The 15,347-nt window shown below is 41.8% G+C and overlaps 1 protein-coding gene across 1 annotated transcript; it reads left to right on the top strand.

Moving 5' to 3' along the window:
- Positions 1 to 12,020: 12,020 nt before the first annotated feature.
- On the top strand, positions 12,021 to 14,965 carry LOC116260209 (probable protein phosphatase 2C 43). Its single transcript, XM_031638361.2, has 4 exons — positions 12,021 to 12,580; positions 13,881 to 14,251; positions 14,357 to 14,593; positions 14,675 to 14,965. Exons 1-4 carry the CDS (start codon positions 12,319 to 12,321, stop codon positions 14,939 to 14,941), a joined length of 1,137 nt encoding a protein of 378 aa, XP_031494221.1. The 5' UTR covers positions 12,021 to 12,318; the 3' UTR covers positions 14,942 to 14,965.
- The last annotated feature ends 382 nt before the right edge of the window (positions 14,966 to 15,347 follow it).

The following is a 15,347-nucleotide window of genomic DNA, read 5'->3' as shown; positions in this document are numbered from 1 at the left end:
AATTTTGTCTCTTTGATCTTTCAGATGAGTAAGACGAGTATTTTATTGTTCGAATGAGGATCAAAATTTCTCTCCACTTCCAAGATCGAGATCAAGCGATAAGTGCAATTTTGTCCATTTGATCTTTCGAGTGAGCAAGACAACTATTTTATTATCAGAATGAGGGCCAAAATTTCTCTCTTCTTCTATGATCCAGATCAAGCGATAAGGCCAATTTTGTCTCTTTGATCTTTCGAATGAGTAAGACGAGTATTTTATAGTTCGAATGAGGATCAAAATTTCTCTCTACTTCCAAGATCGAGATCAAGCGATAACGGCAATTTTGTACCTTTCATCTTTCGAGTGGGCAAGACGAGTATTTTATTATCAGAATGAGGGCCAAAATTTCTCTCTTCTTCTAGGATCCAGATCAACCAATAAGGCCAATTTTGTCTCTTTGATCTTTCGGATGAGTAAGATGAGTATTTTATTGTTCGAATGAGGATCAAAATTTCTCTCTACTTCCAAGATCCAGATCAAGCGATAAGGGCAATTTTATCCATTTGATCTTTCGAGTGTGCAAGACGAGTATTTTATTATCAGAATGAGGGCCAAAATTTCTCTCTTCTTCTTGGATCCAGATCAAGCGATAAGGCCAATTTTGTCTCTTTGATCTTTCGGATGAGTAAGACGAGTTTTTATTGTTCGAATGAGGATCAAAATTTCTCTCCACTTCCAAGATCCAAATCAAGCGATAAGGGCAATTTTATTCATTTGATCTTTCGAGTGTGCAAGACGAGTATTTTACTATCAGAATGAGGGCCAAAATTTCTCGCTTCTTCTATGATCCAGATCAAGCGATAAGGCCAATTTTGTCTCTTTGATCTTTCGGATGAGTAAGACGAGTATTTTATTCTTCGATTGAGGATCAAAATTTCTCTCTACTTCCAATATCCAGATCAAGCGATAAGGGCAATTTTGTACCTTTCATCTTTCGAGTGGGCAAGACGAGTATTTTATTATCAGAATGAGGGCCAAAATTTCTCTCTTCTTCTAGGATCCAGATCAACCAATAAGGCCAATTTTGTCTCCTTGATCTTTCGGATGAGTAAGATGAGTATTTTATTGTTCGAATGAGGATCAAAATTTCTCTCTACTTCCAAGATCCAGATCAAGCGATAATGGCAATTTTATCCATTTGATCTTTCGAGTGTGCAAGACGAGTATTTTATTATCAGAATGAGGACTAAAATTTCTCTCTTCTTCTAGGATCCAGATCAAGCGATAAGGCCAATTTTGTCTCTTTGATCTTTCGGATGAGTAAGACCAGTATTTTATTATTCGAATGAGGATCAAAATTTCTCTCCACTTCCAAGATCCAGATCAAGCGATAAGGGCAATTTTATCCCTTTGGTCTTTTGAGTGAGCAAGACGAGTATTTTATTATCATAATGAGGGCCAAAATTTCTCTCTTGTTTTAGGTTCCAGATCGAGCGATAAGGCCCTTTTTGTCTCTTTGATCTTTCAGATGAGTAAGATGAGTATTTTATGGTTCGAATGAGGATCAAAATTTCTCTCCACTTCCAATATCTAGATCAAGCGATAAGGGCAATTTTGTCACTTTGATCTTTCGAGTGACCAAGACGAATATTTTATTATCAGAATGAGGGCCAAAATTTATCTGTTCTTCTAGGATCCAGATCAAGCGATAAGGCCAATTTTGTCTCTTTGATCTTTCGGATGAGTAAGACGAGTATTTTATTGTTCGAATGAGGATCAAAATTTCTCTCTACTTCCAAGATCCAGATCAAGCGATAAGGGCAATTTTATCCCTTTGATCTTTCGAGTGAGCAAGACGAGTATTTTATTATCAGAATGAGGGCCAAAATAATTCTCTTCTTCTAGGATCCAGATCATGCGATAAGGCCAATTTTGCCTCTTTGATCTTTCGGATGAGTAAGATGAGTATTTTATTGTTCGAATTAGGATCAAAATTTCTCTCTACTTCCGAGATCCAGATCAAGCGATAAGAGCAATTTTATCCATTTGATCTTTCGAGTGTGCAAGACGATTATTTTATTATCAGAATGAGGACCAAAATTTCTCTCTTCTTCTAGGATCGAGATCAAGCGAGAAGGCCAATTTTGTCTCTTTGATCTTTCGGATGAGTAAGACCATTGTTTTATTGTTCGAATGAGGATCAAAATTTCTCTCTACATCCAAGATCCAGATCAAGCGATAAGGGCAATTTTGTCCCTTTGATCTTTCGAGTGAGCAAGATGAGTATTTTATAATCAGAATGATGGCCAAAATTTCTCTCTTGTTCTAGGATCCAGATCGAGCGATAAGGCCAATTTTGTCTCTTTGATCTTTCGGATGACTAAGATGAGTATTTTATTGTTCAAATGAGGATCAAAATTTCTCTCTACTTCCACGATCCAGATCAAGCGATAAGGGCAATTTTATCCCTTTGATCTTTCGAGTGAGCAAGACGAGTTTTTTATTATCAGAATGAGGGTCAAAGTTTCTCTCTTCTTCTAGGATCCAGATCAAGCTGTAAGGCCAATTTTGTATCTTTGATCTTTCGGATGAGTAAGACGAGTATTTTATTGTCCGAATGATGATCAAAATTTCTCTCTACTTCCAAGATGCAGATCAAGCGATAAGGATAATTTTATACCTTTGATCTTTTGAGTGAGCAACACGAGTATTTTATTATCAGAATGAGGGTCAAAATTTCTCTCTTCTTCGAGGATCCAGATCTAGCGATAAGGCCAATTTTGTCTATTTGATCTTCCGGATGAGTAAGACGAGGATTTTATTGTTCGAATGAGGATCAAAATTTCTCTCTACTACCAAGATCCAGATCAAGCGATAAGGGCAATTTTATCCCTTTGATCTTTCGAGTGAGCAAGACGAGTATTTTATTATCAGAATGAGGGCCAAAATAATTCTCTTCTTCTAGGATCTAGATCAAGCGATAAGGCCAATTTTGTCTCTTTGATCTTTCGGATGAGTAAGACGAGTATTTTATTGTTCGAATGAGGATCAAAATTTCTCTCTACTACCAAGATCCAGATCAAGCGATAAGGGCAATTTTATCCATTTGATCTTTCGAGTGTGCAAGACGAGTATTTTATTATCAGAATGAGGACCAAAATTTCTCTCTTCTTTTAGGATCCAGATCAAGTGATAAGGCCAATTTTGTTTCTTTGATCATTCGGATGAGTAAGACCAGTGTTTTATTGTTCGAATGAGGATCAAAATTTCTCTCCACTTCCAATAACCAGATCAAGCGATAAGGACAATTTTGTCCCCTTGATCTTTCGAGTGACCAAGACGAGTATTTTATTATCAGAATGAGGGCCGAAGTTTATCTCTTCTTCTAGGATCCAGATCAAGCGATAAGGCCAATTTTGTCTCTTTGATCTTTCGGATGAGTAAGACGAGTATTTTATTGTTCGAATGAGGATCAAAATTTCTCTCTACTTCCAAGATCCAGATCAAGCGATAAGGGCAATTTTATCCCTTTGATCTTTCGAGTGAGCTAGACGAGTATTTTATTATCAGAATGTGGGCCAAAATTTCTCTCTTCTTCAAGGATCCAGATCAAGCGATAAGAACAATTTTGTCTTCTTGATCTTTCGGATGAGTAAGACGAGTATTTTATTGTTCGAATGAGGATCAAAATTTCTCTCTACTTCCAAGATCCAGATCAAGCGATAAGGGCAATTTTATCCCTTTGAACTTTCGAGTGAGCTAGACGAGTATGTTATTATCAGAATGAGGGCCAAAATTTCTATCTTCTTCTAGGATACAGATCGAGCGATAAGGCCAATTTTGTCTCTTTGATCTTCCGAATGAGTACGACGAGTATTTTATTGTTCGAATGAGGATAAAAATTTCTCTCTACTTCCAAGGTCCAGATCAAGCGATAAGGGCAATTTTGTCCCTTTGATCTTTCGATTGAGCAAGACGAGTATTTTATTATCAAAATGAGGGCCAAAATATCTCTCTTCTTCTAGGATCCAGATCAACCAATAAGGCCAATTTTGTCTCTTTGATCTTTCGGATGAGTAAGATGAGTATTTTATTGTTCAAATTAGGATCAAAATTTATATCCACTTCCAATATCCAGATCAAGCGATAAGGGCAATTTTGTCCATTTGATCTTTCGAGTGACCAAGACGAGTATTTTATTATCAGAATGAGGGCCGAAGTTTATCTCTTCTTCTAGGATCCAGATCAAGCGATAAGGCCAATTTTGTCTCTTTGATCTTTCGGATGAGTAAGACGAGTATTTTATTGTTCGAATGAGGATCAAAATTTCTCTCTACTTCCAAGATCCAGATCAAGCGATAAGGGCAATTTTATCCCTTTGATCTTTCGAGTGAGCTAGACGAGTATTTTATTATCAGAATGTGGGCCAAAATTTCTCTCTTCTTCTAGGATCCAGATCAAGCGATAAGGCCAATTTTGTCTTCTTGATCTTTCGGATGAGTAAGACGAGTATTTTATTGTTCGAATGAGGATCAAAATTTCTCTCTACTTCCAAGATCGAGATCAAGCGATAAGGGCAATTTTATCCCTTTGATCTTTCTAATGAGCTAGACGAGTATTTTCTTATTAGAATGAGGGCCAAAATTTCTCTCTTCTTCTAGGATCCAGATCAAGCGATAATGCCAATTTTGTCTCTTTGATCTTTCGGAGAGTAAGACGAGTATTTTATTGTTCGAATGAGGATAAAAATTTCTCTCTACTTCCAAGATCCAGATCAAGCAATCAGGGCAAATTTGTCCCTTTGATCTTTCGAGTGAGCAAGACGAGTATTTTATAATCAGAATGACGGCCAAAATTTCTCTCTTCTTCTAGGATCCAGATCGAGCGATAAGGCCAATTTTGTCTCTTTGATCTTTCGGATGAGTAAGACGAGTATTTTATTGTTCGAATGAGGATCAAAATTTCTCTCCACTTCCAAGATCCAGATCAAGCTGTAAGGGCAATGTTGTCCCTTTGATCTTTCAAGTGGGCAAGACGAGTATTTTATTATCAGAATGAGGGACAAAATTTCTCTCTTGTTCTAGGTTCCAGATCGAGCGATAAGGCCAATTAGGTCTCTTTGATCTTTCGGATGAGTAAGATGAGTATTTTATTGTTCGAATGAGGATCAAACTTTCTCTCTACTTCCAAGATCCAGATCAAGCGATAAGGGCAATTTTATCCATTTGATCTTTCGAGTGTGTAAGACGAGTATTTTATTATCAGAATGAGGTCCAAAATTTCTCTCTTCTTCTAGGAACTTTTGTCTCTTTGATCTTTCGGATGAGTAAGACCAGTGTTTTATTGTTCGAATGAGGATCAAAATTTTTCTCCACTTCCAATATCCAGATCAAGCGATAAGGGCAATTTTGTCCCTTTGATCTTTCGAGTGACGAAGACGAGTGTTTTATTATCAGAATGAGGGCCAAAATTTATCTCTTCTTCTAGTATCTAGATCTAGCGATAAGGCCAATTTTGTCTCTTTGATCTTTCGGAGAGTAAAACGAGTATTTTATTGTTCGAATGAGGATAAAAATTTCTCTCTACTTCCAAGATCCAGATCAAGCAATAAGGGCAAATTTGTCCCTTTGATCTTTCGAGTGAGCAAGACGAGTATTTTATAATCAGAATGAGGGCCAAAATTTCTCTCTTCTTCTAGGATCCAGATCGAGCGATAAGGCCAATTTTGTCTCTTTGATCTTTCGGATGAGTAAGACGAGTATTCTATTGTTCGAATGAGGATCAAAATTTCTCTCCACTTCCAAGATCCAGATCAAGCGATAAGGGCAATTTTGTCCCTTTGATCTTTCGAGTGAGCAAGACGAGTATTTTATTATCAGAATGAGGGCCAAAATTTCTCTCTTGTTCTAGGTTCCAGATCGAGCGGTAAGGCCAATTTTGTCTCTTTGATCTTTCGGATGAGTAAGATGAGTATTTTATTGTTCGAATGAGGATCAAAATTTCTCTCTACTTCCAAGATCCAGATCAAGCGATAAGGGCAATTTTGTCCCTTTGATCTTTCGAGTGAGCAAGACGAGTATTTTATTATCAGAATGAGGGCCAAAATTTCTCTCTTGTTCTAGGTTCCACATCGAGCGATAAGGCCAATTTTGTCTCTTTGATCTTTCGGATGAGTAAGATGAGTATTTTATTGTTCGAATGAGGATCAAACTTTCTCTCTACTTCCAAGATCCAGATCAAGCGATAAGGGCAATTTTATCCATTTGATCTTTCGAGTGTGCAAGACGAGTATTTTATTATCAGAATGAGGTCCAAAATTTCTCTATTCTTCTAGGATCTTTTGTCTCTTTGATCATTCGGATGAGTAAGACCAGTGTTTTATTGTTCAAATGGGGATCAAAATTTCTCTCCACTTCCAATATCCAGATCAAGCGATAAGGGCAATTTTGTCCCACTGATCTTTCGAGTGACGAAGACGAGTGTTTTATTATCAGAATGAGGGCTAAAATTTATCTCTTCTTCTAGTATCTAGATCAAGCGATAAGGCCAATTTTGTCTCTTTGATCTTTCGGATGAGTAAGACGAGTATTTTATTGTTCGAATGAGGATCAAAATTTCTCTCTACTTCCAAGATCCAGATCAAGCGATAAGGGCAATTTTATCCCTTTGATCTTTCGTGTGAGCTAGACGAGTATTTTATTATCAGAATGAGGGCCAAAATTTCTCTCTTCTTCTAGGATCCAGATCAAGCGATAAGGCCAATTTTGTCTCTTTGATCTTTAGGAGAGTAAGACGAGTATTTTATTGTTCGAATGAGGATAAAAATTTCTCTCTACTTCCAAGATCCAGATCAAGCGATAAGAGCAAATTTGTCCCTTTGATCTTTCGAGTAAGCAAGACGAGTATTTTATAATCAGAATGAGGGCCAAAATTTCTCTCTTCTTCTAGGATCCAGATCGAGCGACAAGGCCAATTTTGTCTCTTTGATCTTTCGGATGAGTAAGACGAGTATTTTATTGTTCGAATGATGATCAAAATTTCTCTCCACTTCCAAGATCCAGATTAAGCGATAAGGGCAATTTTGTCCCTTTGATCTTTCGAGTGAGCAAGACGAGTATTTTATTATCAGAATGAGGGCCAAAATTTCTCTCTTGTTCTAGGTTCCAGATCGAGCGGTAAGGCCAATTTTGTCTCTTTGATCTTTCGGATGAGTAAGATGAGTATTTTATTGTTCGAATGAGGATCAAAATTTTTCTCTACTTCCAAGATCCAGATCAAGCGATAAGGGCAATTTTGTCCCTTTGATCTTTCGAGTGAGCAAGATGAGTATTTTATTATCAGAATGAGGGCCAAAATTTCTCTCTTCTTCTAGGATGCAGATCGAGCGATAAGGCCAATTTTGTCTCTTTGATCTTTCGGATGAGTAAGATGAGTATTTTATTGTTCGAATGAGGATCAAACTTTCTCTCTACTTCCAAGATCCAGATCAAGCGATAAGGGCAATTTTATCCATTTGATCTTTCGAGTGTGCAAGACAAGTATTTTATTATCAGAATGAGGACCAAAATTTCTCTGTTCTTCTAGGATCTTTTGTCTCTTTGATCTTTCGGATGAGTAAGACCAATGTTTTATTTTTGGAATGAGGATCAAAATTTCTCTCCACTTCCAATATCCAGATCAAGCGATAAGGGCAATTTTGTCCCTTTGATCTTTCGAGTGACCAAGACGAGTATTTTATTATCAGAATGAGGGCCAAAATTTATCTCTTCTTCTAGCATCCAGGTCAAGCGATAAGGCCAATTTTGTCTCTTTGATCTTTTGGATGAGTAAGACGAGTATTTTATTGTACGAATGAGGATCAAAATTTCTCTCTACTTCCAAGATCCAGATCAAGCGATAAGGGCAATTTTATCTCTTTGATCTTTCGAGTGAGCTAGACGAGTATTTTATTATCAGAATGAGGGCCAAAATTTCTCTCTTCTTCTAGGATCCAGATCAAGCGATAAGGTCAATTTTGTCTCTTTGATCTTTCAGAGAGTAAGACGAGTATTTTATTGTTCAAATGAGGATAAAAATTTCTCTCTACTTCCAAGATCCAGATCAAGCGATAAGGGCAAATTTGTTCCTTTGATCTTTCGAGTGAGCAAGACGAGTATTTTATAATCAGAATGAGGGCCAAAATTTCTCTCTTTTTCTAGGATCCAGATCGAGCGATAAGGCCAATTTTGTCTCTTTGATCTTTCGGATGAGTAAGACGAGTATTTTATTGTTCGAATGAGGATCAAAATTTCTGTCCACTTCCAAGATCCAAATCAAGCGATAAGGGCAATTTTGTCCCTTTGATCTTTCGAGTGAGCAAGACGAGTATTTTATTATCAGAATGAAGGCCAAAATTTCTCTCTTGTTCTAGGTTCCAGATCGAGCGATAAGGTCAATTTTGTCTTTTTGATCTTTCGGATGAGTAAGATGAGTATTTTATTGTTCGAATGAGGATCAAAATTTCTCTCTACTTCCAAGATCCAGATCAAGCGATAAGGGCAATTTTATCCCTTTGATCTTTCGAGTGAGCAAGACGAGTATTTTATTATCAGAATGAAGGCCAAAATTTCTCTCTTCTTCTAGGATCCAGGCGATAAGGCCAATTTTACCGCTGAAGTTTTCAAATGCAACCTAATTGTCACGGGCCGACAACTTCGGACCGTGCGGCGCGGCAAACTCTCGCCAGTAAACCGCAAGCCTTCGCCTTTGTTCAAGTGGGTGCAGATTACTTGAACGCTTTCTCGAATACAAAGACACAAAATACACAAGAGTGTCGAAAGAAAACTCGCAATATATTCACTTTAACAAGATGAGTACATCACGAGGGAAGCAAGTAAACTTTTCACTTTACTTACAAAGGTTGGCCGAAGCCGCTTACAAAGTTCCTAAGCCGACCAACCAAAGCTAGGAACCCCAATCTATACACTTGCAAAGGACCTTGGGAGGGTGCTCCTACACAGATGAACACTCAAGCTTACACCAAGGCACAAACATAAACAAAGGAAATCAACTAAAACAAAAGCAAAGACTGTACAACCCTGACACAGGGGAACAGGCTCCCCCCTTCAAAACAAGCGCCGTCCTCGGTGCTATCTGCTGTGATAGGTCTTCACGTCCAACGGGTAGCACTGCTTCATGCAAAACGCATACTCTCACGTTGGGTCTTACTCGCCTATCCACTTTACTTGGTATTTCTTCGGCTCCCCTCTAGAGTTTACTTTTTTGCCGAAGAATCTTCTCCACCCGCCGATCTATTGCTTGTTTGGTCGGCGATACTCGCTGCACTTTGAGGTCTCGTTCTGGGAGGCTTCTGTTAGAGTCTCCGCCCTGCCTTTGTTGAAGAGTGGATACTACCACGGCCTTACCTTTATCCTTCCTTGTTGAGACGGTTGGGACCATGCAAGGGGGTCTCTCGTCCATGATACTTACACTGCGTAAGTGCGCCATCGGTACCATCTTTGATGCGCAGAGGAACTCCATGCCTAGAAGCATCTGGAAATCATCTGTCTGAACCACCTAGAAGTTTGCCCTTCCCGACCAACCCTCAATCTTCACAACTGCATCTCGGACTATGGCGTAGATCGGTCTTGCCCCTGAGTTCACTGCCTTCACGCGTTACTCCCCCTTTCCTCGGGTGAGGCCCAATCTCCCGACTTCCTCCTCCGAAATAAAATTGTGCGTGGCTCCCGTGTCTACCATGGCGATGGTAGGTTTTCCGTTCACCAGAATCTCTATGCACATGAGCTCCGTTGAAGGTGTCGTTGTCACCTTCGTTTCCTCCTCTTTTGTCAAGGCGTGAAGAAGTTGAAGTGCCCCAATTCTGGGCTCTTCCACATCTCCACCTTGTAGCGCATTTGCAGATGACCTTGAAGTGCTTGTCTCTATAGCCCTCGCAGCATTGGCCTGCCCTGTCGGCCTTACTCGCTTTGGGCAGACGCGTGCCTCATGCCTTTCTCCACAAACCCAACAAGTTACTTCTCTTGGTGGCCCATTGTAATCCCTGCTAAAGAATTGTCTTCCCCCAGTTTGCCTCTGAAATGACGATCCACTTCTGTCTCGTCGCTCCTCCTTACCGTTGTGGTCGGACTCCCTCGTAGGCTTGAAGGTCTCAGTGTAGCTTTTGCGTTGGGTATCTGCCAAGCGCTCGGCTGCCACATATGCTTGCTCCAAAGTCTTCGGGTCTGATCTCTCCACATCGGCTTGGGCCCAAGATTGGAGCCCTATGATGAACCAGTTAAGCTTATCCTTTTCTGGCATCTTAGGTACATCCAACATGAGCTTTTGATAGGCTCTAACATATTCCCGCAAGGAACCTATCTGTCTCAGGTTCGCCACCATCTGGTAAGTCTGTCTCTCGGCAACCACAGGCATGAAGTACCCCTTCAACTGTTTACGGAAGTCGTCAAAGGTAGCAATCGTGCAATCGCCATTCTCAACGTCAAACATCTTCCGCCTCCACCAAGCCACAGCATCTCCCTCTAACAACATCGCTGCGGTCTTGATCTTCAAGTCCTCCTCTACTACGTTTTGCAAGTCCAGGTAGTAGTCCACTTGAAACAGAAAGTTGTCGATCGCCCTCACATCCCGGCTACTACTGTACTTCGCCGGACGTTGAACGTCGACCCTACTGGTCCTCTCATGGCTATTGCTGGATGAGCTAATACGTAACAGTCTCTGATTTGAAGCCCGAAGTTCAGCAACTTCGTCCTGCAAGGTCTTCACCAAGTCGGAGAGTGAACGGTTCAAGGCCACTGACTCGGCCATCTGTTCTCACATCAACTTCATCTCCTCCTTGAATCCCTCAAAGGTCTCGGCGGCAAAGCCGATGGCTTCCTCATGGGTGGCCACATCTGCGACCAACCTATTCACCGTCTCTTCCAGGTTTCCCTGGCCACGGTCTGGGCTCGTCTCCCCTTGACGGCCTGGGCTCGCCTCCTCTGGACGGGCCGGTTCCTTGCCTTTGGCACCTCGCAGATTATATGATGATGCCATGGCTCCTTCTTCAACGGTAGCAAGTCGGTGCGACGATCTACACCGACTCTCCAATCGCTTCCCCAGATTGACCTGAATCTGGGCTCTGATACCACTTGTCACGGGCCGAGTTTCTCCAGCCCGCGCGGCACCGAAGGCGTTCCCCAAAGCCTTCGGCCAGCCGTTTCACTCTTAAGCTAGCGGAAGCATTCATCTTTTCTTCGGGACTGTGGACTAGACGATGAGTGCTAAGCACTCGGCACACCATCACACAGGTTTATCCTATTGTCGACCATCGGCAAGCCGTGGCCATGTGGCCCTGTCAGAACTTCGTCATTCTTCCAAGTACCTAACTACATCCAAACGAAATCTGGGTGGGGGTAGACTTCCCTTGGGAGGAAGTCCCCAGCCGAAGCCAGTTGACGACTATATGTCATTAAGTAAGGCGGTCGACCATCGCCCTACTCGATGATGAGCATTCACTTGCTCACCCCCGCGTGACTCTACGCGGTTGTGCAACGCAGCGTATGCGCCCACTGGAAGAATTGCCCCTAACCCACGCGCACTCCCTTGTGTATCCAAACACTACGCGTGGGGAACCCACTGAATTCCCCAACGACGGACTTGCACTTTCAAAGGAACTGCTGATCTTGATGCATTTAAACGTCTTGTCACTGTACCACCGCGCTGCACATTCCACGTGCATTGCTTTCTGCTTGACTCGACGACCTATTGATCCTACATGCCTTCTAACTATGCCTAAGCTGACCAAGCAGCATTACCTTTTACTGACTTGGCCGGGCCAACCGGCAACACTAATAAACTTTAAACTTAAACTCCATAACCGACGACGGCACTTCAGAAATAAAATAGAACTTCAGGCACAAAAATGGAACCCGACGGTTGGAAGCTCCTCGTGTCTAAAGACTCTAAACCCGCCGCTATAGATTTTGAAAACATCACGCCTTCCTCTGCATTTCTCGTCCGAAACGAGGCGCCGGAAAACCAATTTCTCCCCGGATTCCGTCCCTCTCCTCCCTTAACCTGCAGGCAGCGACTGGAGACTGGAGGAGCTCCTGCCTTTGGCCGGGAGAAGAGGAAAAACCGCCCTCACAGATCCGTTTGCTCTTCTTGGGGGTGCTGCTGGCTTGCTCTTCCCACCCTCTGAAAGACACCGATTCTCTTTCACGCTCTCTGTCTCCTTGCCTCTTCGTTCCCGGAAGTCGGTGCAGGAAATCTCGCCTCACCGCCAAGAAAAGCGAGCTAACAAGACCCAAGGGCTGGTCGGCGGAAAACATCAAGCCAGTGAGAATTGACCGTCAGTCCCCGATGAAAAATTTCTACAAGAACCGATTCAAGAGGTTGGTGAGCAACGACGAAGACAAAGACGACCCCTCATTCTGGTCGAAGACCCTTCGCCCGCACCCGCTTGGCGAGTTCTCTATCGCCGTCCTGCAGGCGAGCGAGACCATGGAGGACCATGCTCAGGTCGAGACCAGCAGGCACGGTACTTTCATTGGCGTCTACGACGGTCACGTTGGCGATGACGCCTCCCGATTCGTCGTTGAACATTTGTTTCCTACCTTTGTGAGTGAGTGCCTTGCCTGTCTCTATCAATTTCAACCGTGCTGGTGCTTTTGTATTCTTTTGGGCTTCGATCTTGCTGACTTTTACGGTTAGGAATCTGCATCTTCCCCCGATCTTCATTAATCCAGCGTTATTTCGTCCCCGATCGTGAACTTCGAATTCATTTCTATCGGAATTTTGATCGATATTTAGCTTCGATTGAGATTTTTTTCTTGCTTACGGAAACTTTAAGCGATTTATTCACGATCTCTTATCTGGTTCCTTATGCATCGTTTCTGAGGATTGTTGTTTTTTCTTTTTCATCTGGACTCTGTGTCTCCTGATTGTCGTCAAGAATTAGTTCAATAAATAAAGAATCTGTTCGAGTTCCATGGTTCTCGGGCTATCTGGAAAAATTGGATTTACTAGGGTTCTAGATAATTGCTCTCTCACTCTGTCTCGATGTAATTTGAGCCGGCGGGCAATGTGCGTCATGAGCATATCAAAAATATCAAGAACTAAAAGCTGGTCTGGATCGAGTCTGTATATTCTGCAAATTGGATTAATATTTTAAAAAAATACATCCGAATAGGGATTTAGTTAGCGTTCAATCCATACCCACAAGTCTAATTCAATTGTTCTGGGTAGAAATTGAACTTGTTCTGGGTAGAAATTGAACTTCCGTTGGGACTAAAAAACGGGAAAAAAAAAGAAAGCTGGAATATCAAAAGGGATGAACAAGGATGTTAAACATGGTAGTGGTTCCCTCTCGGGTCATTTTACTACAGTAACCCACCTATTTAATTTCAGGGATTGATTACTTTTCTTACTTCTATTAATGATTCTAGCTAATCTGGAGTCCTATATTCGTGATGTTCGGTAATTAATTTGAAATTCATTATGTTCCTAAACATGGTACTACACTAACCCACCTACTTAATTTTAGGAGTTGATTACTTTTCTTACTTCTATTAATTATTCTAGGTAATCTGATATCCTATATTCGTGATGTTTGCTAATTAATTTGAAATTCATTATGTTCCCGAACATGGTAAGCGAGGTCGATGAGAGAAGTTAAGCGAGGTCAAAGTTTCTCGGTTATCAAAAAAAAAATGTCTCTGTATTCATCCATAGGTGCCACTTTTCTCTTGTCAGTTAGGATAGAACCTGCCTCTTGTTCTTTTCTATTTTTTCTCTCTGTTCCATGAATGTTGTTGCTTTAACAAATGTGTGCAAGTTACTCGATCGAGATTTCATTTTCTTGACGATCTTTCATTTGCTACGTCTGGGATCCGTTTGTGTTGTTGCACGAAATGGACTGTCAGAATTTGTCAAGGAGGGAATGAGCGTGGGAGACGCCATTAGAGAGTCCTTTAGTTCAACGGACGAGGAGTTTCTGGAGATGGTGGGGAGAACGAGGGAAGCGAAGCCTCTTATGGCAGCAACCGGTTCCTGCTGCCTGGTGGGAATCGTTTTGGCCTGCGGCACCGTCTACGTTGCCAACGCAGGAAACTCGAGGGCGGTGCTCGGGGGCTTCCTTGATTCGCATATCCCGAAGGACTTCGTTGTCGAGCAACTGAGCGAGGATCACTTGGCCAGCACTAGCGACAGCGTGAAGCAGAGCCCCGTCTCCCCTGCACAGCTGGGAGATCCCAATATCGTCGAGCTGAACACCGGCGCCAGGGGCTTCGTTCAGGTCACTCGCGTCCCCTCCCCATCTCTACCTTCCGCGGTTTCATCTCTACCATCTCCCATGAAAATGAAACGCTGTTCATTCTTTCCTCTTTTTCATCAATTTCAGGGAACCAGGGCCATTGGTGACGCATATCTGAAGAAGCAGGAATTTTCTCTTCCACCCGAATATCCACGTTTCCGACGTCCGGAGCCACTGACGAGACCTTTATCAACCGCAGAGCCTTCAATACGAGCGCACTCCCTTCAACCCAACGACAGGTTCTTGATATTTGCATCCAGTGGCCTGTGGGAACATCTCAGCAATCAAGAAGCTGCTGAAATTGTTCTTCGCAACCCTCGTGAGGTATACATGATCTTCAGCAATGGAGCATGCAGCTCCTGGTTTCTCCATATATGATCGGTTATAATTCGTTACTCTTATCAGGGAATCGCAAGAAGGTTGATCAGAGCGGCTATTAAAGTGGCAGAAAAAAAAAGTGGTGTGAGATACGCTATCATGAAGCTGCTCGGCGAGGGGGGGCGACTTGCATGCCATAACGACATCACTGTTGTGGTTGTTTACACAGACCATGAGATGATTGGCAGAGCTTCTGTTGATACCTCCATCACTGGGGCGTCCATTAGAGGGTTCATCGACGCTGAGACGGCATCAGACTTCTCATTGCTGGATGAAGTTGAACTGATGAAGTGAAGGATGACGGTGGCTTCCATATATAGTTGGAACTGCTGCAATCACAATATTCGAGTGGTGACTTGACTTCTCTTTTCTGACAAGAATTTGGCAATCAAATTTCTCATTTACATTCTTTTTTCCGGGGCAATTGGCCAGTTTCTTGGTTGTGGCTTTACGATGACCTTCTTTTCATCAGCTGATGCGTTCTGCATGTACCATTTGGCATATACTGTAAATGAATTGTTCTGTGGAAGTTCAAACTGTTCATATATAGTTTCATGAAAAAATGGATTTCTTTTCTTGTGTAAGTCGTTACTATCGCACGCAAATTCGTATGGTGCATATAACCAGGTTTTCTTTATAATCCTTTTACTTTTTTCGATTTTCATTTTTAACTTTACAAAAAAGTTTTTTTTCAGTATGA

Source organism: Nymphaea colorata, chromosome 9 (assembly GCF_008831285.2).
Source record: "Nymphaea colorata isolate Beijing-Zhang1983 chromosome 9, ASM883128v2, whole genome shotgun sequence".
In the NCBI taxonomy this organism is placed as follows: Eukaryota; Viridiplantae; Streptophyta; class Magnoliopsida; order Nymphaeales; family Nymphaeaceae; genus Nymphaea; species Nymphaea colorata.
Note: the sequence above shows the minus strand (reverse complement) of the source record. Positions and strands in the feature narration are given on the sequence as shown.